Below are 25383 nucleotides of genomic sequence, written 5' to 3' on the forward strand. Positions count from 1 at the left end.
AAAATGTTATTGAATAGGTTAATGCTGTTGTAATGAAATGCTTCTTCTAATTAAAAAAAAAAGCTGACATTTTTTAAATTCCACTTTAGAAGCATTTTAAGCACCACCCCCCCAAAAGATCTGATATGGTCTCTATTCCAACCCCTTAAAAAAAAAAAAGTATCAGACTGGTGGAACTAACCTTATTGGATGTTTAACAGCCATTCTTAAAGGCCTATACTAATCTGGTCAGAGGGACTTAAAGCACAGTTTCTGCCCCTTGCCCTCCAAGGTCGACCAAGTTCCAGGGGACTATGAGCATCTCTCAAAATGTCCTGTAAATGTGGTGAGTTACCTGTCCTCTTGTTCAGGGAGGACATGGAGACCTCACAAGATGGACTTGAACAAGTGTCCAGCCTACAAAGAGGAGGGTCAACACAGAGGAAACATCTCATTCATGCTTCCAAGTGAAGCCAGACATGGTCAAACAGGAGCTTTGACTTAACTTGACATAGATGGAACTGGTAAAAGAAATGAGCCACGGGCTCCTCCCAAGCCCATGTGACCCCTGAGGAACAGATCCCCAAGTGACCTTAAGTGTAAAAATAAATTGATTTTATTTGGGCCATCTGTATAGTCTTAAACACCCAAAGGGAAAATATAACAAAAGAGTAAAGTCATCAGGATACTTCTTTATGAGTTCAAGGGATTATACTTCCCAGACAATAAGCTTAAGTCTATATAAAAAGTTATTCAGACAATTAATTCTCATTGATGATTTTGTTCCTAGCCAAAAAGTGCTGCTTATATGTAAGAGTTCAAATCTTGGTCTCCAATACTGTAGTGCGCACCTGTAGCTAAGGGAGACAACCAGCTCTTGTTCTAAAATGATGGGTAGCTTTGTTTTCTCCCCCTATTTAGAAGCCTTTGAGAGGGAACTGACGCTGATTCTAACCACTCCAACAGCTATCAAAGTGCCTGAAAACAAATCCTGAGTCATCACTCTTGAGTCCAGCCTTGGCAGACAAAAGAAAATGAGGAGGAACCCAAAAGAGGATGCTTTTGGAAGCTCTTGACAAGAGATCCCAATGGACTCTGATACAAACATTTGAAATTTGCCATTATGACTTTTTTTTTGTAATGCTAACTACTCTTGCCTTTACTTCTCCTATTCCCCAGTCAAGGACTTTCTTTACTCCCTACAGATAAGAGTTATGCAATTTGGGAGTCTTTTAGATAGACCCACATAAGAGTTATGCAATTTTGGGAGTCTTTTAGATAGACCCACTGAAGGGGTACTCCAATTGCCTCACCCTTCGTCCCTGTTCAGCATGGGAGAAGCCAGAGCAGTCTGCGTCCCAATTCCCTGTTGGCAATCTGGGCAATCCCTTCAGAGGATGGTGTGATAAGAATAGCAGGTGGGAATTGGCTAGGCAGTTAGGGTAGAAAGACCCCAAATAAAAGTAGCCAGTTTCTTGGCTAAAAGTCAAAGTGTCCTTGGGCCTGTTAGCAACATACTCTGTTCCAAAGGCCAAAAACGTTGAAAGTATTTGGGAGCTTGTATCTAATCCTTAAAAGATTTTAGGGTTACCTCTTCAGAGGGGGGAATGTTAGAGTACCCCAAAGCCCCATAAAAATAAATAAATGAAAGAAGGAAAAAAATAGAAAAAGAAAAAAGTGATGGGGAGATATGGGAGGTGTTGGAGGGGAGGGAGTGGGCATGGATTTGATCAAAACACCTTATATACATGTATGAAATTCTCAATAAAGTTTTTATAAACGTTAAAAAAAAAAGTCTGTTGGAGCGCTGAGTTTTCTCAAGATTTTTATATAATTATTTATCTTGGAAAAATAATTCTAGAACTTAGGATATTATTAATATTATGGCTGAAGGAAATAAAGAGTGTCTGTGCAGCACTGATTCTATCAGCACATCCACCCTCTCTGCCTTTGGCCCTCTGTGTGTGGCCCAGATGGATGCCATAGGTTTATCACTGGATTATCTGTAAAAACTGCTGGCAGTCACTATGCCAGACTGAAAAAGAAATGCGAGTCTGTCACCTGGTCATGTCAGAGCTGTGTGTCTGTTCACTTAGATCAAAATGTGGGTTTTTTTCATTATTTTTAAATTACTTTGCCCTAAAAAGATTTGAACTGTAGTAAAGTAAAAATTGCTTCTCAGTTCAGGCTTTCCTATTAGCTATTATCTGTCCCCGCAAGAACAGTGCATAAATTATTAGGTCTGTAAAAATTCTACCCATCCTGAAAAGACTGCAATTTCAAAAACTCACTTCCCAGAGATAAGGCAAAGAGTTTTCATTGTTTCCATTAGCCTAGTCTCCCCGGAACTCTAAAGTCAGGCTTTCTTTAGCAGAAACAGCAGACAAGATTTCCATCTGAATTACACCGAGTCTATCTTGAATTCATAGTGGAATTCTTTAAGATTAAATTCATAGTTTCTATTTATAACATTCTAAGTAGTAAGGAAGCACTGACAAGCAGGAAAACAGCAAGGGCCCCTACATTATTTATTAGAGCCTGTCCCCGCTACTAGCAGAGCTTAATACTCCAAATTGGAAAACAGAAGTGTGGGTTCCAGTGGACATGTGGGAAAACGGGAATGTCTGCTGGGTGTGATGTGTATGGACAAAGGGCCTCTCCCTTCAGTTTTCTGGTAGGTGCCTCTGAAACAAGTGGGACTCCATAGCAACGGGGTACAACAAGGTCTCTATGGAAACGTGAAAAAAATCCACTGCCTGTGGCAGGAAGGGTATGATGGGTAAGCACATTTAGAGACGTACCATGTCGCTGTTGACCCTGACAAGCCTAAGGAGTTGTCTCACTTTTTAATTCATTAATTTATTTTTATTTTATGTGCATGAGTATTTTACCTGAATGTATGTAAGTGCACCTGTGTCCTACAATGCCTATGGAGGCCAGAGGTGAGCAGATCCTCTGGAAATGGAGTTATTGAGGGTTGTTAGATGCCGTGTGGGTGCTGGGAACCAAATTCATGACCTCTGCAATACCAGCCAGTGCTCTTAACTGTTGAACCATCTCTCTAGCCCCTGGATGGTCTTACTTTTATCTTTACTCAAAAGGCTGTGCTCAAGAGACTAAAAGAACTTTGAAATTACTTTTTGAACATACTTGACAAGACTACAACTATATGCTTTTTTTTAGTTTTTGTATGTTTGTTTGTTTTGAGACAAGGTCTCCCTGTAGCCTCAGCTGGCCTGGAACTTGCTTTGTAGACCAGCCTGGTCTTGATCTCCTAGAACTCTGCCTACCTCTACCTCCTACATGCTGGGATTAAAGGTGTATGCCACCATGCTCAGCTGCCCCTTAGTTTTTAAATGAAATAAAACTGGTATACATTAATATGCATGTATTATATGTATATGATCCAACTGCCCACTAATATGTTTGGTTATTCAAAAGATAAATATATAATATCTATATCAAATTTATATCACACATAAAGCGGAGATGTTTTTATTATGGTTTTGTCATTGTCTTTATTAAAGAAGGACACGGATAACCAATAGCACTTCTGGTTTTGATGGCCTTTCTTATTTTGCCTATTGCTAAATATTCATTATACACGGCCCTGGATTATAAAGACGTTTTCATACAAGAACATATTATTTCTATGAGCATATTTCTCCTCCATAACTCTCTCCCGGCACCACAACTTCATCATTAAACAAACCTACAAGACTGGAGCCCAGAAGGCTCTGGCTGCTTTGAGCTTCAAAGAGGGGTGCTTCTGCTCTCTTGCCTTGCTCCCCAAACCAACCAGAGAAGCTCTACTCTCCCTTAAACAGCCCTTTGCCGAACAGAGTCTTTGTAGCCCAAAACAAGATGTCTTGCCTGGCACTTCAATAACTCTCAGACTGAAAAATCCAGGCTCAAATTTTCAGTAAGAAAAGACTCAGCTGACACCAAGCCTGGATCAAAGGTGAAAGGTGTCATTTATCATCAGGAGGGAGAGGGGGCAGTCAGCTCTTCCAGAACCAAAGCCAGCGCTTTTGGCCAATGTGCTCAATCTTCCCCTTCCTCTCCCAGGACAGCCCTCCTTTGGTTGACACTGAGGCTGAATATGGATGTCAGGGATATTTTTTCAGCCCCTAAACAAAATTGTGAACAAAATTACCCTGAGTTAGTTTGATAAATTTCCGGCTCACCCAGAATAGCTAGTTTGTCCTGGAGACAAGCAGATACAGTAAATATGATACTCTGTTAAGTGGCTGAGATGGACATAATAGGATGCTATAACATCATATTATGATTGATTAGGAAGCTTGTATCTCCATGATTCAAGATGTCCAAAACACCAGAGGACACCGGACTATTACAGGACAGTAAATGTGGAGTACTCAGGTCATCCCCTGCCACCTTGGTTCACTCAATGTCGCCCTGTGCTTCCTCCTGGCCCAGACTTGGCCTCAGAATCCTTCTATACATGATGTTCCAGACAGTCTCTTCCAAGTGGCACCCCTTCTCACAAAGAACATTTTTGTTAATTCCTATCTACTATAACAATATTATAATTAAAAAGAGAAGAAGGGAAGCCAGGCATTGTGGCGCACGCCTTTAATCCCAGCACTTGGGAGGCAGAGGCCAGTGGATCTCTGTGAGTTCGAGGCCAGCCTGGTCTATATAGTGTACATAGTGAGTGAATTCCAGGACAGCTGGGGCTACAGGGAGACCCTGTCTCAAAAAAACAGAGAAGAAGGAAGAGGAGGAGGAGGAGGAGGAGGAGGAGGAGGAGGAGGAGGAGGAAAAGATGTATGTGTCATATGACAAATAGCCTCATGTGGCACTCCAAAATGCAACTTGTATGATATGTCTGTTTCTTGGAAGGAAGAGTCCTGGGTAAGCAAGCTGCAGGTGTTTGCAAGCCCTCGCCCCAGTTGTGAAGTTTAAACCCATTGCTTTTTGAAGCATGATATTCGAACATGAGCAGAGTTCATCTGTGGAATTATTTTCTCATATAAACACCAACCACAGTTCCACCCCCTATTCTCCTACAGCCAGCTCAGTTTTACATGAAGTTGGCCAAGTTAAAATCAACTGTGAATATTTATTCACTGCTCTGATAATCAATTGCCACACTCCTCTCTGCTAAGAACAGGAAATCATATACAGTTCAGTGTGTGGGAGTTAAGGCTTCTTATTTACGGTTCCAAAGTTCTCTTAACAAGTGCCAAAGACAGAAGGGCACAATCATGGGAATTCATCTTTCAGAGATGGTCTGCACGCTAAAAGAGGGGTGACCTAGTCCCCAAACCTTTTTCTTGTAAATTCCTTGCAAGTCTGAGAGCGACCCCCCATTAGAGTTTTAACTCCAAATTAAGATTTGACTTCCATTTAACAAAAATAGGGTAGCAGCGTTTAAATTATCCCAGTGGAAACAATGGTCAGAAGGGTCCTTTCTTTGGCAGCAGCTTGCAGCAGGGGAACACAAGGCGTGTGGAGCTAAGAGAATGAGAGCTGGACTGGGGAAGGGACCCCTGGACATTCCCTTTGTCCATTCATGAGTCTGCTGCAGGCAGCTTTGCTCACAGTGGTCTGCTTTCTCTGTCGTGAGCCAAAATGAAGCCAAAGAGGTCTGAGTGAGAATGTATGGTTGGATTTACCAGCTCCCTCCCCCAGAGCTGCCAACTTCCCACTCAAGAGCTTTTCCAAGTCCCAAGGAACCAAATCTATAGGCAATCGCAAACTTACTAAAAGGTCAGATTCCAAAAATGTGTTTGGAAATCCGTTGTGTACTGCAACAAGCACATCTTCCTAGAGTTAGAATTCTGTAGATCATGGCTAGGTCCCTTGAGTAGCTTCAAGTGCTCCGTGACTCCAAAACATTCCCGGAAGAGCTATAGTACTCTGGGGACCATGACTCTCAGATCCTTCATGTGACCCCCTGGCAGTTACATTTCTGCTGAACAAGAGCTCCCTCCTCCCCCCTCCACTGCCCTGGGATCAGAGATTATCCGTCTCTTCTCTGTGTATGGTAGCCAGTAGAAGGAAAAGACAAGAGAAGGCTGGCTCCACCTCCACAGGGTACTGCACACATGAGATTTGGGAAGAGGAGGCCTTACAGAAGTTTGCAGTACAGAGGCAATCTGTGTCCATGCTGCTGATGAGGTTGAAGGACTTAGAAGGGCCCAGACCCCCTGCTGGTTTCTGGCTTAACATACATGTCAAATCTTGGTCTCAAACTGTCTCTTTTAGTAGCCCCCAAACCAGCCCATTTCTCATTCCTCTTACACCACCCCCTGTTCTTCTAATTGATCTTTCTGTGGTTATCTGAAGGTTAAAGTCTCACTTTATCTCCCACTCTGCTTTTGTCCTCTAAGTGAGAATACCAGTAGATAATAAACATAAATTTGTAAAGAGATTAGCATCACTAGTAATCAAGGAAATGCAAAATAAAGCCAGGTAATATTTTTTTATGTAACACACTGAAAGCAAGAGTAATACTTAGAGTTGGTGCCATGGGAAAATGGGCACCTTCATACATTACTGGAAGGCAAGTAAAACTGTTATAACCTGTCCAGACAGCAATTTGGCAGTTTAGAGCAAAACACATAAGTATTTAATATGTGGCTAGGATCATTCTTGCCTCCTAATAACCACCATCTTCTTCCCACAGAAACATATTATGCAGATATCCTTGGAGCTTGATGAACCTCTGTAACTAAGTCCTGACCCACAGTGTACAAGAGGAAATGGAACATGATCACTTCCAGCGTGGCCTCGGACAACAGCTGCAATGCCATTTGCTTTTTCTCAAGCCTCTTCCATCTGCTGCTTGCGACCTAAGATTGATGTGCGGAGGTCAACTATGGTATATGAAAATAAAGACCTAGAGATGGTAGATTGAAGGTAGAAATTACCTCAGTCCCCTATTGGCTTGGCCCTCTGTGGGCACCCTGTAGCCAAATCTAACCCCTCAGAATGCAGTATGTGAACGCTTTGCTGTGCTTTAGATATGATCTTTGTGTGTCCCCCACACACAAAGGGGCTTCATGTTGGAGGTTTGGTCCTCAAGACAGCAGTTTGGGGAGATAGTGTAGGCCTCTAAGACTTCTAATAGAAATGTTTGGGAAGGTTGGGGGTGCCCTCTAGAGGTATTAAGCATTTCTTATGGAACTCTGGTTAGTTCTCTTTGAGAAAGATCTTAAAACCTGGTTATTATAAGAGATCACCCTCAGAACTGGAGAGATGGCTCAGCTACTAAGAGCACTGCTTGCTCTTGCAGAGGATTTTAGTTCAGGTCCCCAATATACACGGTATGTAACAACTGTCCTTAATTCCAGTTTCAGGGGATCCTATGCCCTCTTCTGGCCTCTGTGGGCATTGCACACACATGGTACACCTGCATATATGCACATAAAACACATAAAATATAAATAAATATATTTCTTTTTAAAAGCTCACCCTCTCTGGCTTCCTGTCTGGTCCACATGCACCACCCCCACATCACATGACACAGTCAAGAGACTCTTCATCAGGTCAGAACAAATGCCAGGGAGCCAATGCCAGAGCCAATAAACCTCTCTTCTTTATAAAGCAGCCTGACCCAGGTACTTCATTACAATATCATAAAATGAATTACTGTAGTCTTTGTCCCCAAAATTCTATTTAACATAATATATCTTATGTCTATAACATAATCACTCATGTCTATGAAAAGATATTTTAAATGATTCATGCACACACAACAACTTGCAGGAATCAGTCTTTCCTTCTACCATGTGGGTTCTGGAGACTGAACTCAGGTTGTCAGTCTTGACAAAAAATGCCTTTACCATCTGGCCAGCCAAGTCTTTTGTTTTTAAAACACTTTCATACATCTTACTTGACTCAAATAGGAATATACTGATATTTCAGGTAAGAAAGTTAGGTTCAGAGAAATTAAGGCTGTTGTCCAAAGATATTGTATAAAGCATGTGATTTTGGAACTTTAAGTTTAACTTGTCTGTTTCTCTAATCTATGCTGAAAATATGGACCACACTTTTTTTCTTGATTATCTTTTCATGTCCCTGATATTACTATAGTGCCCACCTATTCATTAAGATCAATTTGGAAAATGAAAACACTAACTGTATGATCTGAAGAACCACGGAAAACAACAGTATATCCAAACGAATATTTATCCTAAAAGCTAGTATATATTAATGAAAATGTATTTGACTATATTTCAGTCAGTATACATTTAGGTATAAGAACCTGAGGTTTTAATCAATAGTGCTTTTATAACAGATCAGTTATGTAACATGGAAAATAAGGACCTGTACATGTGCATAAATACATGAGCAAACACATAGATGCACAAATAAATACTCATATATACATCTACACACATTAAAATGATTTAATTTTCCTGGACATTTTTTGTTAATGCTTAATATTGTATTTTAAAAAATAAACATATTGGATCAGACAAAAATGCCAGTCCAAAGATTGCTGAGCAATTTCATTACAATTTACAGAGTAAAAACATCTCAAGGTGTTACAGATATCTTCATATCTTCATGTTGTAAAGAATTTAATTTCTTCTTTTTCCCAACCAGACTCTTAGAAAGGGCTCTGACCACACTATGCCTCTTGATTAGGGTTCTTCTTCCCTAATGACATTCATCTGTCTCCCGGACAGAAGCCTTGTTACTCAAAGTGTGCTCTGTGCACCAGCAGATTCTGCATAACCTCAAAATTCAGTGGAAATACATAGCTTTGTGCCCAGCCTCCCAGAGGTTCCACCTGAGCATTGCTGTTGGAAGCAGGGTAGGCCTCCTCACTGTGCTCCCAACACAAGAACAATCCCCAGGGCTCACAGAATGAAGTGCACTTCCAAGTCCTCTGCTGCCTCTGCTGTACATCCTGAGAGAGCTTCCGTGGGATCTCCATGAAGCCAAATTCCAGACCTCCCTAGCTGTGAATGTGGAATTAAGTTTCTGGACACGGCAGAACATGCCTGTAATCTCAGCACTCTGCAGGTTCAGGGTGATCCTAGGCTACATAGCAAATTTCAGGCCAGCCTGGGATATCTGAGACCATTTCTCCTGGCAGAGATAGTTCAGCTGACAGAAAGAAATTTGTTTTCAAATGCAGGTAATTGTATGAAAACATCCGTTTTTGCCTTCCAGGTAAACTAAAAAAATTAAACTAATATGAGACCCAATTCCTGTTTCCACTCCTTTCTGTAACTGGAAACAGTTAAAAATGGTGATGATGCTGCAAGACCTGGTTGAAAAAGATATCATGGAAGCAGAGCGAAGACTCCTGTGCTCTCTTCCTTCTCACCTCTGGAGTACCTGCCTCATATCACCATCTAGAGCAGAGAAGAGTTCCTGGGAGGCATCCCCCATCACCAGGATGAGAAGAAGGACGTCATTCCTCTCAGGGGTTTCAGTAAGGAAGTAAAAAGTTCAGACCTGAGAAAAGCAATGTACCGTTAAAGAGACCACCTAGCTCCCAGGCCAGTGAGAGCAGATAGTAAACTGAAAAATATATTAACATATCTAAAGATTTCCTCTGCCTCTAGGGGCAGCTGGTCCACTAGGAAAGCCTAGAAAATGATTGCTAAAGGTGTCTGTCCATTGACTCCAAGGAATGCTTTGCAACCAAGTCTAGTAGAAGATAAAGCTTTATTTTTACCAACATTATTCCAAGCATGATAGTACTAGTAGACCTGTCTAACGTTCCAAGAAGGGCTATACTCATGAATAAAATAACAGAGGTGCTGGGCTGCAGAAGGCTGGGCCCCAGAAACACTGAGTTAGACATGTGGCCAGAATCAAGAGCCTGGGAACCTCCCCAAGCTCAGTGTAGAGTGTCTATGCAGAAGTCCAACCATCTGGGTACAGAACTACTGAGTGTCTCAGAATGGGTTGATAACTGCACTTGTGAGCCTCAACCCTAGTAAGGCTATCAAAATAACATCGCCCACATCCTCTGGACGACAGCCAGCCCAGTCAGCAGGGCCTCCACAGCCAACACTGTATATTCAGTGCTTCCTCCTGACAGCTTCACAGCAGCCAAGGCCACTGAGATCAGTTCCTGATTGTTCTATTGGATTACAAATATGCAATTTTTCTGTTCATTAATAAATAATAAAATAAATAATAAAATAAAAAATGTTTTTATTCATTAATAAAAACATGCACATTAAGAAAAAATTGTCACAGCTAAAAGGTATCCCCATTACCTAATGGTGTGTCTATCAACTGGAAACAGTCTAGATAGCTGCATGTTTAGCCTAGCAATTCTACTTCTAGGAATTTAGCCTTACCTAATGAAGGATATGAACAATTATTTAACCATAAGGAGAGTTTGTGGAGAAGTTCAAGATAGAGACAACTTGGAAACCACGTAAATATCCAACACTTTAAAGATCTCTGCGATGCAATAATGCTGCTGTTCACAGAGCACATTTACTGACTGGGAGGGTCATTCACTATATATTTTGATTTTTTTTTCTTTTTGGTTAGCTTTTGTTTTCTATGAACGTTTATCATCAGATATAGTTGTGGTTCTGAGTTAAAGTTGAGGAGCTGCTGTTTTCTGCATGAAGAACAGATTTGAAGGTTGGGAGAAGGTGAACAGGTCGTAACCTAAGTCCTGTCTGAGACAACTCAAGAGCCTCGCAGAGGTAAATGACTTAGCTGAGTGGTTGGCAGAGCCTGTGCTATCTATCAGCACAGATCCTATTGCCTCCTGGCTACAGCAGAACTCTGTCTCTACCAGTGTCTCAGTATCAGAAGTGTCAGTATCGTCAATGTCTTCAATCAGTGTCTCAACTCAGAAGGGGAGGTGGCCTTACAGCTGTGTGTTCAGTCAAAATACTTGAATAAAATAGTTCTTCATGCTGTCTTGTTTAAGTGACTTATGCATAATAATAAGAAACGTCCACTACAACATGTATCCAATACGATCTACTGTTTTCTGAAGTGTGTTATGAAACACTAGGCCTCTCTCCAGACTTCTCATAGGGAAGCATAGGATACTCAGTAGAGAGATGGAAAATGGCAACAAAAATGTGCTTATACTTTGTGCTCCAGACATACTGTCACTTCCTCATGTGGAAACTCCCCTGGCCATTCTGGGAACCAAAGGAACACACTTGCCTCTTGGAAGTGAGCTCCAACAGAAAAGGATGTTTCTGTGACCTCAGTCCAGTGGCTCCTTAACCAATTTCCAACAAGACATTTATTGAAAAATTAGTTAACATGGCCACATCTGGCTTTGAATCATCTTCTATAACAGCTGTTTTCTCCTTAAGTACTGTTCATTTTGGATATTTTGGGTAGGACATGGGGACAAAGTTAGTGCTTCTCTCACTATATAAACCAAGATACCAGCAGCCAGGAACAAAAGGAGATACTAAATGCTGCATCTCCCAAGCCCCCGGCTCAGTTGGCACACACAGAGGCAGACCAGAACTGGAAATGCAAGAGCAGGAGAAAGGGATGAACATGCGACTTACGGACACACATGTCCCGGCTTTCATAAAATCCAGGGCAACACTGGGATTTGCGTCTATACATAGTTTTCTCGCCATGGCGATAGGCTGTCCGATAACTGATTCTATATAGAGGAGAAAAAGATTATGTTGTTAGTTCTAGCTGACAATTTAATCAGAAATAATTTCTACTTTGATTAAAAAATAGCTATTAGTGATAATAAAGATTTGCAAGGCAAAGTGCTTCTAAACAAGAAACAGAATACAGGTCTAAGCAATATTATTTTAACTGCTTAGTTTGCTGCTAAGAGTATATTAAGATTCTCTCTTCAAGCCAATTTGATCTTTATTTCAAGTCATCAGAAGTTTCATGCTCTCTCTATTTCAACTCATCTTGAAATAATGTGAAAGTATTGATTAATTCCATATATGATGTCCATCTAAATATCATTAATTTTCATGTTTCAAAGAAAGAATTCAGAGAACTTCTTTAAATTTTTAGCATAGTTTCACCCTCCTATAAAACAGAAGGCTAACTGTGCTATCCTATTTAACTAAAGCATCATTCACGCACTGACTCAAAGCTATTTGTGTTTATTAAGCAGTTAGCACACTGCAGGCACTATTTTAGGTAGTTAGGAATAGCAAAAAGAAAAACAATATAAAGACTTTCCTTTCAAAGAAATCACACTTTCACCAGAGAAGACAGAGCTGGTAAATTTGCATAATAAAGATGTAAATTAAATAACTAGATCATAAAATAACAGGTGCCACACTCAATCCATAATTCATACTGCTGCAAATATTTAACTACTAAAATTAAGGAATCGGGATTCCCCTCTCTCTGAGTGTAAATTCTTTTGCCTCCAATTTCATATTGATAATATATCCACATATAACCTAAATATTAAATTCAAGCATAGACTGAATCTAGTGTTCAACTAGAAACAGACACTGAGATGTGAGTTTCTTGGTATCTAATAATGGCCATAGTTAAGAGTGTTTCACCCAGTCATGTCCCATGCAGGAGCTGAATGAAGGTTTTTGTTGTTGTTGTTTTTTATTTGTTATTTTAATTTTATGTGTATGAGTGTATTGCCAACATGTAAGTGTACCCATGTGATGCAATGCCAGAGGCTGACAGAAGAGGGCATCAGAATCCCTTGGAAATGGAGTTCTGGACAGTGGTTAGCCACCATGTGGGTGCTGGGAATTGAACCCAGGTCCTCTGCATGAACAGCCAGTGCTCTTAACCACTAAGCCATCTCTCCAGCCCCAATGAAGTTTTTTTTTTTTTTTTTTTTTTTTTTTTTGATAACATGGAGGACAATCAGTGTGTACTTTGTAGCTAGATCATAAGCTCCCACAGATTATGGGTTACCTCAGCCTGCCTGTGTCCCCTGGGCACAGAATCAAATCTAGGACAGCACCAAGCCCCTAGAAATTGTTCACTTGGATAGTTGATGTTTCAAATTGTACCAGATTCCATTCACAGGTGTCAGAAATATCCCAGCGTCTATTACCTGTGCCTCGTGCATTTAAACCAGTTTAGGATGTCGGTGCAGCTGGTGTAGTAAATCTGATCAAAGGGATGTGGGTATGACTCTTGCACAGTCACTGAGTAGCTGAAAAGAAAAATCAAGGAGTCAGTATTCCTCTATTTATATTAGTAATAGAACCCCCACTGGGGGAAAAAACAAACAATAGGCTAAATTCTCCTCATTTGCAGTTCCATACTGATTTGGGGGGAGCAGTGCTAGGGACTAAACTCATGCTTTACACCTGATAGGTGTGGCACCACTGACCTACATTCCCAGTCCCATACTGACTTTTACAGAAAAATTCTTGTTTTCATAGGTTTTTAATTGAACTACAACAGCCCAAAGAGAAGTATTAGATTGTAGTTTACAGACAGGAATTCAGAGTCTACATTTCAAAGGAAATTCTCTTTTCCTGTTCACTCTTACACCCTAAGATTATGGAATTCAAACATATCTCTGTAGTTTTTTCTCTATTTCCCTCCTCACATCCAAGATTCCAGGGGTAACAAAGACCATTCATAAAAAGTTCTCACCCTAAGTCTGCATGCAAATAATAAGGCTAATTAGCCAAGAGACTGTCTAAGTATTCAGAATGGAGTGCATTTTGTTGCTGATTTCGAAAAATCAGAACAAACATAATTCTCTGGTGGAATTTGGAACACTTTGTTTTCACCCACCTGTCCTACTTCCCAGGCAGGGTCAGAACATGCACACCACTGTAATAAAAATTACAGGAAGTCCTAGAAACTCAATTTTAAGTATATGGCTGAGACAATTTGCCTGAAATAATCAACAAAAATCGCTGCCTTGTAAACACTGTTTTCTGTTACAGTTCACTCTTCTTGGTGGAGTACAAACATGCAATCCTGTGAACCAGGACAGTGAAACATAAAGACCCTACAATCATCAGTTCTGCACTTCTTAATTTGAAAACCTTTAAAATGTTCTAGAATGTAGTGTCTGTCCAGAAGGCAATCAGGAGAATCTTCTCTTTTGTGGTATTTATTCTATTTGTTTTAAGTCTCCTAAAAATCTCCATTGAAATCTACACAAAAACAAACAAAGTGGGCATTAATCACTGATTCACCTGCAGCAAATCAATAGCCCAAGGTTATTAACAGGAGCTGCCACAAGACTAAATGAAAGGAAGGAGTGATGCTGATGTTTTAACATGAAGGACTCAGGTTAGACAGTGGGGAGACCAGGTTTGAAAACTATGTGACATTGGCCTCACAAACAATGGGCTTCTTTCTGAAACTGGTTTTGGTGGTTATTATATAATTAGGTCTCAGGGGAAGATACATAGAATAATAATAGTCTTTGCACTTCTGTGTATTTCATTCTTTGACATATTGCTATTTGATATCTAGGTAATTTTAAGGATCCCCCATAAATATTGGGCAAAAAAAAGCAGAGCCTGTGAACAAATCACTGGATTAGAAGCAAAGTTATCATTCTGATCTGACACCAAGAAAGCGGGTGATCTTCCTCAGATAATCTCACGTCCCTTGATTGTCACATTTTATTTTATTTATTTTTATTTTTATTTATTATTTTTATGTGTATGAGTGTATTGCCTGCATGTAGGTAAGTGCACCCGTGTCATGCAATGCCTGTGGAGGTCAGATCCCCTGGAACTGGAGTTACGGACAGTTGTTAGCTGCCATGTGGGTGTTGGGATTCTAACCCAGGTCTTCTGTAAGAATAACCAGTATTCTTAACTGCTGAGCCATCTCGCCAGCCCCGATTGTCACATTTTAAAATGGGGTTCAGAGCTGGTGTCACTGATTCCTTCACATTTTTCATCCAGAATTTCTAACATACACTTAGATGACTATATCTTTTCTACCAAAAGAGAGCCCCTGTTACTATCTGAAGACACAGGTTCAGATAGGGGATGTATCACGCAACTCTCCGAATGCTGTGAAATGATTCATTTTGTGCAAAACAGGAGCTCTTTCCTAGAATATTAAGGCTTTTGTAATAATATGTATATTAAACTATCAATATTTTCTTCATTTCTGAGCAATGTCCTGCAAGGTTCATACAGGTGTAAATGTTCAAACTTCCTTGCTGATAGTATTTCCTTCCTGCCCAGTTGCTTATAAATAACTGAATCTTGAGGCTTGCAGTATTATACCTCTGTCAGTTTCTAGCAGTGAGTAAAGGGAATGAATTTTGTCTTCTGGGCATGGACCCACATCATAGGTACAGTCCTATATTACCTACAAGAAAATGGAGCAACTTTCCACATGTGCTATAGGAATGAAAAAGAACTCATTCTAAATGAATGCCAGGTGGATTGAAAAAAAAAAAAAAAAACTTGTTCTATTGGGTTCTACCGTATGAATTTAGTTAAACTAGATTCGTTTGTTGGAACTAGACCTGACACAGAGTTTCAAGACAGTTTCAAAGGCCATGTTACGATGTTCAAGCCTGCATGCACTGGAGAGAAAAGATGGATCATTTGTTACACATGTATATGCATGTGTGTCTACGTGCTGAATATGTATATACAGATCATAGCACATAGAAGCCAGAAGTCAACCTAAGAGGTCATTCCTCTGAAACCATCCACTTGATTTTTAAGACAGGGTCTTTCAGAGGGAAGGTATTAGTCCAAAACCCTACTGAAAAATTACACATTCAACCTCTCTACATGAGTCCATAAGTATAGCTGAAGGCTACATAACAAGAAACACTGCCAGACAGGAGAAACCTTTCTTTGAGTTGTTGACCAGGGTAGTCCAAGAGACTCCCAAAATTATACAGGCTATTGATACAGCCCTTGATTGCCTCCCAGGACTTAATGGTAAGACCCTATTGCTGAAGATAGGACATACTTTGGTCACAGGATTTGGAGCAACAGAGCTGGAACTGACCTGGAAGCCACTTCCCCTGAAGGCTAGCTCTCACAGCTTTGGAGAGCACCATGCAAGGTGCTAAGGGAGAATATCAATCGATGGTCCAACCCCAACTTCAAGGCCTAAAAACCACATCAATGATCAGCATAGCAAATAACATTGGTGCAGTAGTGGCACTTTTATCTTGGGGATAATCAAACAGCTACCTAATGGAACTTAAAGCCCACTCTGTGGGAGGAAACTCATGTGTGGTACTGTAAACCTAGCCAACTACACATAGCTGGAGAGGTCATAAATCTTAGAGAAAACTCTAAGGCTGTCACATCCCTAGACCAATGTAATTTCTTACTATGTGCAAAGTATGGATCCTTAAATCCAGTCATCACCCATCAAATAAGCTTCTTTTTCAAAAGACAGAGATAGTTACAGAGTTCCACAACTGGTCACACACAGAGATTGTCTGTGAATTGCCCAAGCCCAAGTGGCACATCTAGGATGCAACCTCTACACCTAAGGCTCATGGAACATAGAACAAGGGATGAAGAGAACACTAATGCATCTTTCAACTCTCACCAATGAAGCTCCCTCATGCAACAGAGGGCCAGGAACACAAAAGGTCACAAATGGCCAAATGCAGAGAATAAAAGTCTGCAGAGTGTGGGTCCTTGGACAGGATTCCTATATTAAAATCCACCCACCCAGGGCTCAAGGACCATTTCAGAAGAGGGGGCAGAAAGATTGTAAGAGCCAAGGAGGAGGTGCATAACCATATGGAAACAGTCCTAGAGGCTCCTAGGACTCTTCTCATATGAACCTATAGCAATGGTGTCAGCATGTACAAGACCTATGAAAACTTAAGCAGACAAAAACCCAGCACAGCACTGTGGAAATGAACAGCAGGCCCCAATCTTGGTCGAAGAATTATTGGCAGCGGATTACTGCTGGGTGAGGAAGAGCCCATCTTCTTAAAGGGAGGGACTCTAGACACTGACTAGATCCCAGTGGATGAACTTGCACTGAGGGACATCTGGGTACACTAATTTACATGATAGGCCTTAACACATGACAGAAGGTATGAACTCCAGTAGGTGAGGGGCTAGGGGAGAGTGCCAAAGGGGAAGGGGGTATAAAGATGATTTTCTATATGAAATACACAAAAATTCAATTAAAAAATTTAAAAAAAGAAAAGTAAAAAACAAAAAACAAAAAAGACAGGGTCTCTCCTCGGCTTGGAGCTCTCTAAGTAGGCTGGATTGGACGGCCAGTAGACCCCAAGGGTCTTCTTGTCTCCATCTCCCCAGCATTAGGATAACAAGCATGGACAACTGTGGCTTTTTATATGGGTGCTGGGGTTCAAACTCAGGTCCTCAGGCTTGTGGAGCAAGCATTTCACTTACTGAGCTGTCTCTCCAGCCCTCTCTATTTCCTTTTTAAAGGTGTTACAAAACACACTACAAAATTTGGAAAACAAAATTTCAAAGAGAAAGAGCCAATTCTATAACTACTACATAACTACCAATATCACTTTGCTGTTCTTCTTTGTAATCTCTGGAGTTTTCTGATTTTTAGTTTGAGAGTTTAAAATGTTCTTATGTTAAAATCATGCCATTCATACACTTCAGAAACTTAAGAGCATATCAGAAGCATTTTTCTATGGTAGCAAATAGTCTTCCAATGAAGACTGCTAAGTGCTCTACCTAATTCACTCAGTGTCTATCCATAGACAGTTAGGTTGTCACTTATTGAGGGGCCCACTTGTTTACAACAGGAAGGGAAATACCTTCAAAATGGGTGTCTCCCCCTGAGTGCCCCTCCATTACTGATGTCTTGGTCAGTGACTGGCTGCTGTTTGAAGTGCTGCTCCTCAGTTAACAGTCCAAACCACATTCATCAGCAGCTTCTCCAAAAGCCACAAGGTGTGAAGAAGGCTGGGTCTTCATTTTGTGGTTTCATCACAAGTAATGATGCACTTCCAGTGCTAGTCAGTCAGTCAGGAGCCAGCACTAACACCAACACCCCCCTGCCGATCCTACCCCTTGTCCCCTCTCAAACACCACTACAGAACATTCAGAGCCTCTAACACACAGTGAGTAGACAGCTGCTCTGCTAAGGAATTTGATCCCAACTCTGTTTGTTTAATCTTCTCAAACACACAGAAAACATATCATCATGATGATTTTAACCTATTAAGCATTATAAGGGGGGAACCCCAGTGAGATTTAATTTAAGGTCAAAGAACAGGAGGGGGTGAGCCATCATCCCTTGGACACATTCCAAAGTGGTTAATTACATTTTATCAGCCTGAATTATCTTGTTACTTTAATCAGATATGGTAATAATCATCATTTCTTCTCAAAGCTTGCTTCAGGACTATGGATTCAATTACTGCCACTTGTGTGTTACTAATTGAGGGTTTGGGGAAAGTGGTTTCTCTTCTTTTGTGCCTTTTTGATCAGAATCTCCTCTAGATGGAAAATCTCGAACTCACAGAATGCCGTAAGGAGCAGATGATTTCAGAGTTATTCGTTTTCAGAAAGGATGTTGTGTAGAACTTTAATCACAGACACCCTTGTGTATTTTTAATGATTTCATTTTCTTTCATTTCATTTTATGTACAATTTCTTAGACTCACAGCTGCCACAGTAAAAGAAGGATAAATGCTATTTGAAAATTAGTATCCTGATATCAGCAATACCAGTGGGGGATGCAGCTCACAGGGCCTGATACAGGGGTTTGTGTGGTGCTTCTCCAACTCTGAAGGTATACACAGATTTCAGGGTATCTTGTTAATATGCAGATTTTGACACTGCAGGGCTATGGGGCCTGAGAGTCTTCTCTCACAAGGTAGCACTAGAAGCCAGCTTCCATTTCCTGGCTCTGAATGAGGTGATATTTAGTGTAAAGAGAGCCCTCCACTGTGACCCCCACTCAAACCCCACCACCAATGAGCCTATCTCCCTATTTCATTTTTTAAATACATGTGCCACCCGCACCTTAAATTTTTTAATTGAATTGTTTCAGTTTTCATACAATATAATTTGATATTTAGATCCCCTCCCAAAACAATACCTCCCTTAATGCCACCCCAATTTAATGTGCTTTATTAGATGTATAATAACAAGGCATATTGAGTTTAATTTGTGTCTCCAAATGTCCTTCAGTGTGGGTCCCTCCACTAGAGCCTGATTAACCTACTAAGAGTCCCATGCTTAAAAGAGATTGTCTATGCCCCTCCCAGCAGCCATCTGTTGCTACAATTTCCCTATGTGAGGTTGAAGCCTCTTACCCCCTTCCTCATGTCTATGTTGGGATTTTGTCTTATTTGAGCTTGCATGGGACTTGTGCATGCTGTCACCATTGCTGTGAGTTCATATGAGTAACTGACCTACTATCTAGAAAACTCTGTTTCCTTGTGGTCATCCCTCACCTCAGGCTCTTACAATCTTTCTGCCCTCTCTTTCACAATGATCCCTGAGCCTTGGGACATGAGTTTGATATAGGTGTCCTATTCAGGGATACACACTCTGCAGCCTCTTATTCTCTTCACATTGGCCAATTGTGGGTTTCTGTGTTAATCACCATCTGTAGCATAAGGAAACTTATCTAGTGAGGGATGTATTAATCCATACATATAATAATAAGTCACTAAGAGTCAATTTAATATGATAACCATTTAGTAGAAAAACTAGTGTTAGGGTCTCCCCTATGTCCTGTGACCTGTCTAGCCTCAGGTTCTTAAACCTGTTATCGGTGTCAAGTATGAGCTCCATCCTAGGAAGCAGACCTTAAAATCCAATTAAAGAGTGGTTGGTTACTCCTATAATATTTGTGCCACTGTTGCACCAGTGGCACATCTTGTCAGGCCAGCTGTTACTATAGTTCACAGGATTCATAGCTGGGTGAGGCTGATAATTATTTTTCCCTTCCCACAGCATGCATAGCACCTTCCAGCACTATAAACTCTAGCCAGTGGAGATGAGGCTCTGAGGTCAGCCCTAGCTTGATTTCTCCTTGCTTGTTCTGCAGTTCAAGTATATAGTGTCTTCAACAATAGGGTCTTACCATCCAGGCATACCACTCTTGGATATACCCAAAAGACTCTATGCCTTACTACAGAAATGCCCGTTTGTCCATATTCACTGCTGCTCTTTTCATAACAGAAATTGGAAACAACCTAGATGTCTATCAACTGATGAACGGATAGTGAAGAAGTGGTACATACATACAACAGAATATTATTCAGCTCCTAAAAAACTAAAATTATGAAATTCCCCAGTAAATGGATGAAATTGGAAACAATCATCCTGAGTGAGGTAACTCAGACTCAGAAAGACAAATGTCACATGTTCGCTCTCATAGCTGGATGCTAGTTTTGAAATCTTAGATATGTGTGTTTCAATTTGAAAATTCAGAGAGGCTGAGAAACTAATAAATGGCCATTGGTGGGTGGCAGGGAGCAACTTCCTATGAGGGGTGGTAGAATTCAGTGATATGAGTGTTAAAAGGGAACATTAGACTAGAACAGGTTAAATGAGGTGGGGAATTGGAGGGTAGGACAGAGGAGGGACTATGGGAAGGGATAAGTAACACTAAAGGCCTTCATAAAAATCCATATGGAAACCTGTCACTGTAGAAGCTTCTTAAAGTATATACATATACATCATAAAATGAGATTAAAAGGAGTTATCATATAACAGGGAAACAATGCTGTTTCTAGACATCATAGGCTAATGAAAAAAATCCTCAATGCCAGGAATGGAATCCCTATCTCTAGAAGCTGTTGACCAGGGTTTCCATAGGCCCTCAAACAATACTGGCTATTGCTCCTGCCCTTGGTTGCCAACCAGGACTGCATGGTAAGACCCTAACTGTGTTAACTTAATCTTTTAATTTTTATTTTATGTGTATGGGTGTTTTGCCTGCATGTATGGAAATGTATCTATGTATACAATGCCCATGGAGGCCAGAGGAGGACATCAGATCCCCTGGAAAAGGTGTTATAAGCTCTCATGTGGATGCTGGGAACCGAACCCAGGTCCTCTGCAAGAGAAGTCAGTGTTCTTAACCACTGAACCATTTCTCCAGTGGTCATCTCACTCACTGAGTGAGTGAGTCCCACTTTTCAACAATTATCTACTAAGTATGCACCACACGAAGGCCAGTTTCAGACAGAGGTAATGTCAGTGATAAAGAAAGCAATGCAATGATGTGTTGACAGCTTTGGTCAAATGTTGAGCAAGGAATCAAGATAAATCTAGTCTTACAGGTGGATGCTGGGTTGCCTGAAGTGTTGGACTCCTCCCCCTGTGGTCATTCCTCATATTTCATCACGCTGAATATCCCAACACTAAATTCCCAACCACTTCCAGGCCCAAACATCTGACTTCAAACACCCAACACAGTGAAACCACACTAAGCCAGTGAACTCTCCCACTGTTGCTCTTCCACATGGCAAGGATGCCTGCACTCCTCACATCACTGGATTCAAGGTCTGTTACCTTCCACTCCTCAGCACCCGTCACAAGTTTAACGTCTCCTCCTATCCAAAGCCTCTAAGAAATTTAAGGGCCAGTGGCCCCTTCCTTTTCTAAATTTGATACAATATGCATACATTCATATTCTTGCATTACAGACTCATTCCTATTGGGCTAGCTTTGTGTATCTATCAGAGGACCATGAACAATGAAAATGTGAATTCTACAAAGAACACAGTGAAATCAAGCTGGTTCTGACCTTGAAGCATCATGTCTATTGACTAACTGTCATAGTACTACTAGAAGGTGCTATACATGTTACTGGCAGAGAAAGGAAATCACCAACCTTACCCAGCTGTGAATGCCGCAAACTACAATAACCACTGGCTTCACAAGACATGCCCAGTGGTGCAATGGTGTCACAAATGCTAAGTGAGTAAGCACCCACCTTCTGATTAGATTGTAAGCCCTCTTCACAAGATAGAGCCCATACACAGCACTGTTATGGGGGCCAAGGACCTGTGGGTAGAAAGGCCACAGGCGAGAACCTACTACTATTATTCTGCTAAAAGAACATAGCATTAGACTGACTCCTAATGATTTATAATTATACCCACAGATTAATACATCTCTCAGCTCTTTCTAGAGAAGCTTCTTCTTGCAGCAGATGGCAATTAACATAGAGACCCACACTTCGTCAATGTGCGGAGAATAAGAGACTGCGGCGTTCTCTTCCATAAATGGGATACCAATACCACACATTCTCCTCTGAAGGCTCAGGGATCGTTGCAAGGTAGGAGGCAGGAAGATTGTAAGAGCCGGAGGTGGTGAACAACTACAAGTAAACAATGTTTTCCACACAGCAGGGCTGTTGCACAAATGAACTCACAGCACTTGTGGGAGTATACGCAAGACCTATGCCAGCTTGAGTCAAACAAAATCCCAACATGAATGGGAGAGGTGGGCAAGGAGCCCCAGCCCTAGCCAAGGAACTATTGGCAATTGATTGTTGCTGGGAGGGGGAGAGTCAGTTTCCTTCAAGGGTGTTACACTAGGTAGGCTGTCCAGGCTCCAGGGGATTGACGCATACCCAATATACAAAATCGAACCCATAGGCCTTAAGAATTGTATAATAGTGGACATGAAGTCAGGAGGGTGTAAGGTAGGAGAAGCTGGGGAGGAGGTCTGAATATGATCAAAATGCACTATATGAAATTCTCAAAAATCAATTAAAATATTTTTAAAATGCTACTAAAATATATTGATTCTGGCATTTGCTAGTCAAGACTAAGAACTGGTATAATCATCCTACAGTTATTGTTACAGATGAACATACTGTCTACAGTACTCGATATTTTCTATTTGTTTAAGCCTTTTTTTTAACAACAATACTTTTAGATAAAGATCATTTCTGAGGCACACAAACAGCACATCATAGCAGATTGTATTGTACCATCACTGGGCAGGATGGGACTGTTTCAATGCTTCAAGATGGACTCCAGGGTCCCTGAGGACAGCCCACTGTTTTATACTTTTTTGCATATTTCCTGCTGTAAATTGCCCACATCTGGACACTCCATCTGCTTTCACATAACGTATCTGACTGTGAACCTCCTCTGGTGCAGTCCTGGGTGGTCTGCAGGACACTGACTTCACGCTGTCTTCCATTCCTAGAAGCCCTTCCAGCGCTTGCCCTCCACTCATGCCTTCAAGGGCATCTCAGGAGACACTGCCTCTGTGCAGTCTTGCCTTTTCTTCCACAAGTCAGGACTCATTCTCTCTGTCTGTCTCTCTGTCTCTCTCTCTCTGTATGTGTGTGTGTGTGTGTGTGTGTGTGTGTGTGTGCGTGTGTGTGTATGTGTGTGTGTGTGTACTTGGGATCCAACCCAAGGCCTCCTGTATGCTAGGCAAGTGCTCTGTGCTCTACCACTAAACAATATCCCTACTCTACCTCCCATTTATGTATGTATGTATGTATGTATGTATGTATGTATGTATGTATTTGGTCTTTTTGAGACAGGGTCTCCCTGTAGCCCCAGATGTCCTGGACTCACTATGTAGACCAGGTTGGCCTCAGTCTCACAGAGATCCACTTGCCTCTGCTTCTTAAGTGCTGAGATTAAAGACGTGTGCCACCACACCCAGCCTCCCTTTATTTTTTTGAGACAAGGTTTTGTTAAGTTACCAAATCTGGCCTTGAACTTACTCTGTGGCCATGGCAAGCCTTGGACTTATGATCCTCCTGCCTTGACTTGGATTGCAGGCCTGTGCCCCCAGGCCTGACTCAGTTCTCCCTCCTCAAGCACTATGGCACAAATTTTCAACACTTTACTTTCTTACACTACCCTACATTGTTTCTAGCTGCTTACTCTTTTTTTCTCCATCCAGCTCCACCAACTTACTTCAGATAGATTCAAAGAGGCCTTCAGTCTAATTGAATTACTGTTTCCCTCCATCTTACATGGTACCTGTTTTAGGAACTCCCCAAACAATATACACTCCAAGGGGCAGGGAGGGGGTGACACTACTCATTTCATTAAATATATCTACTGATTTTTTAAAAGAAAAGTTATTTCACAATGTCTTCTCAAATTCTGACTTTATGCATCAGAGTGATAAGGATAACATGGGAGAATATATGGGGAGTTTCTGCACTGGCTGCCTTCAAAGCTGTTACCTTTCCCAGTGGCTGCACACGTTGGGGTCTTCAAGGTTCAGAGGTGATGCTGTCCTGACCCAGTGACACCACAACAAGCAGAAAAGGCTCAGGCATGTGTTTGAAGAAATAACCATTTTTTTTTGAAGAGGAATCTGCAAGAAGAAAAATATTAGAGGTGCATTAAAATCACCCAAATAGATTGTTTTCAGGAGAGCAAATCACTCTGTATCAGTTGTCACTAGGGCTGAAACACATATAGTCAGTCACTCGATTAAATAGCTGGGTCACCGGATAACAGGGTCCAGGAGAAAGAGGTATTTCTTATATTGTGCAGGGTGCTGACCAAAGGTTTTGTAAATGGCTAAAATGTGCAAATCATCAACTGCCACTATAACAAAAGTCCTTTTGATCCACAATCAGCTAATGTTAAAGGAATCCACCATTGCAACACTGAGCAACAGTCTTCCAGATTCCCTCTCCAGGCAAATTTCCTTCTAGAAGAAGAGGGCCCACAGGAATCTAGCCTCATTTGTCCCAAGAATGCATGGTGAAACAGAAGCTCCTTTGAGCATAGAGAGAGGCACCTCAGGCTCAGTTCTTCATTTCTGCACACCAGAAGCCCACCCAATCCTAGGCACTCTGGCAAACCACACAGAATGCAGAACTAGTTCCCTCTCTGCCCATTGAGGTGCTTGGTGGCATGACACAAGTTTATTTGATGAAATGTTTCAGTTTTTCCATCCATTGTATAAAACCAAATCAACTATCTTATAGTGGTTTCTAAAAAACGTTAATATAGAAAAAAAAGTATAAAGCTGTTTAGAGGTCAGCGCTGGAGAAAATGAAACAAAAGACTACAAAAGCAATGCATATGGAAGCCTGGAAAACAGGCAGGCTGGCAAACGGAAGCAGTAGAGCTTCCAGGGAAAGGGGTCCAGAGGTGAGGGGCGTCTAGGTGCATTTAGGGAGCACAATTAATTCCAGTGTGAGAAAAACAACAGCTAGAATAGAGACTGGGGCTCTATCGCAATAGAGTGTGTGAGCCATTCTAAAATAGGGGCTTCACCCAGGGATAATGGGGAGCTATTAAGGTGCACAGAGAGACACTGGAAGGATCAGTCCCTATAGCAGTGTCTGTCAGGGGAGGTCAGATTATCTACCACTAGGGGTGAGCTACAAGGCAGCATTGGCTAGCAGGCAATCTGGAAACATTTTTGTAGATAGAATCAACATTACTTGGTGACCAATAAGAGTGCAGAAAGGTTTGGGGTTTGGCCCCTTGGGGTCAGCCCATCATTGAGTTCAGTTTACAGATATCAAGGTTGAGGCTCATATTAAGTATTCAGGCAAAGCCATCCATAAACACTTCCCTCCTTTCCTCCCTTTCTCCCTCCTCCC

General features: G+C 41.3%; 1 protein-coding gene across 3 annotated transcripts in view; it reads right to left on the reverse strand.

Moving 5' to 3' along the window:
• Positions 1–25383, reverse strand: part of Megf10 (multiple EGF like domains 10) — a 189588-nt gene that overhangs the window by 110211 nt on the left and 53994 nt on the right. For all 3 annotated transcript variants that reach the window (XM_029567413.1, XM_029567415.1, XM_008840931.3), the window contains exons 2-4: positions 24004–24137; positions 12971–13072; positions 11472–11572 (exon numbers count right to left, since the gene is read on the reverse strand). In XM_029567413.1, coding sequence (XP_029423273.1) covers positions 11472–11572; positions 12971–13072; positions 24004–24119 — 319 coding nt within the window. In that variant the 5' untranslated portion in view covers positions 24120–24137. The remainder of the gene's footprint in view (positions 1–11471; positions 11573–12970; positions 13073–24003; positions 24138–25383) is intronic.

This window comes from Nannospalax galili, unplaced genomic scaffold, assembly GCF_000622305.1.
Source record: "Nannospalax galili isolate Female #2095 unplaced genomic scaffold, S.galili_v1.0 scaffold490, whole genome shotgun sequence".
Classification (NCBI taxonomy): domain Eukaryota; kingdom Metazoa; phylum Chordata; class Mammalia; order Rodentia; family Spalacidae; genus Nannospalax; species Nannospalax galili.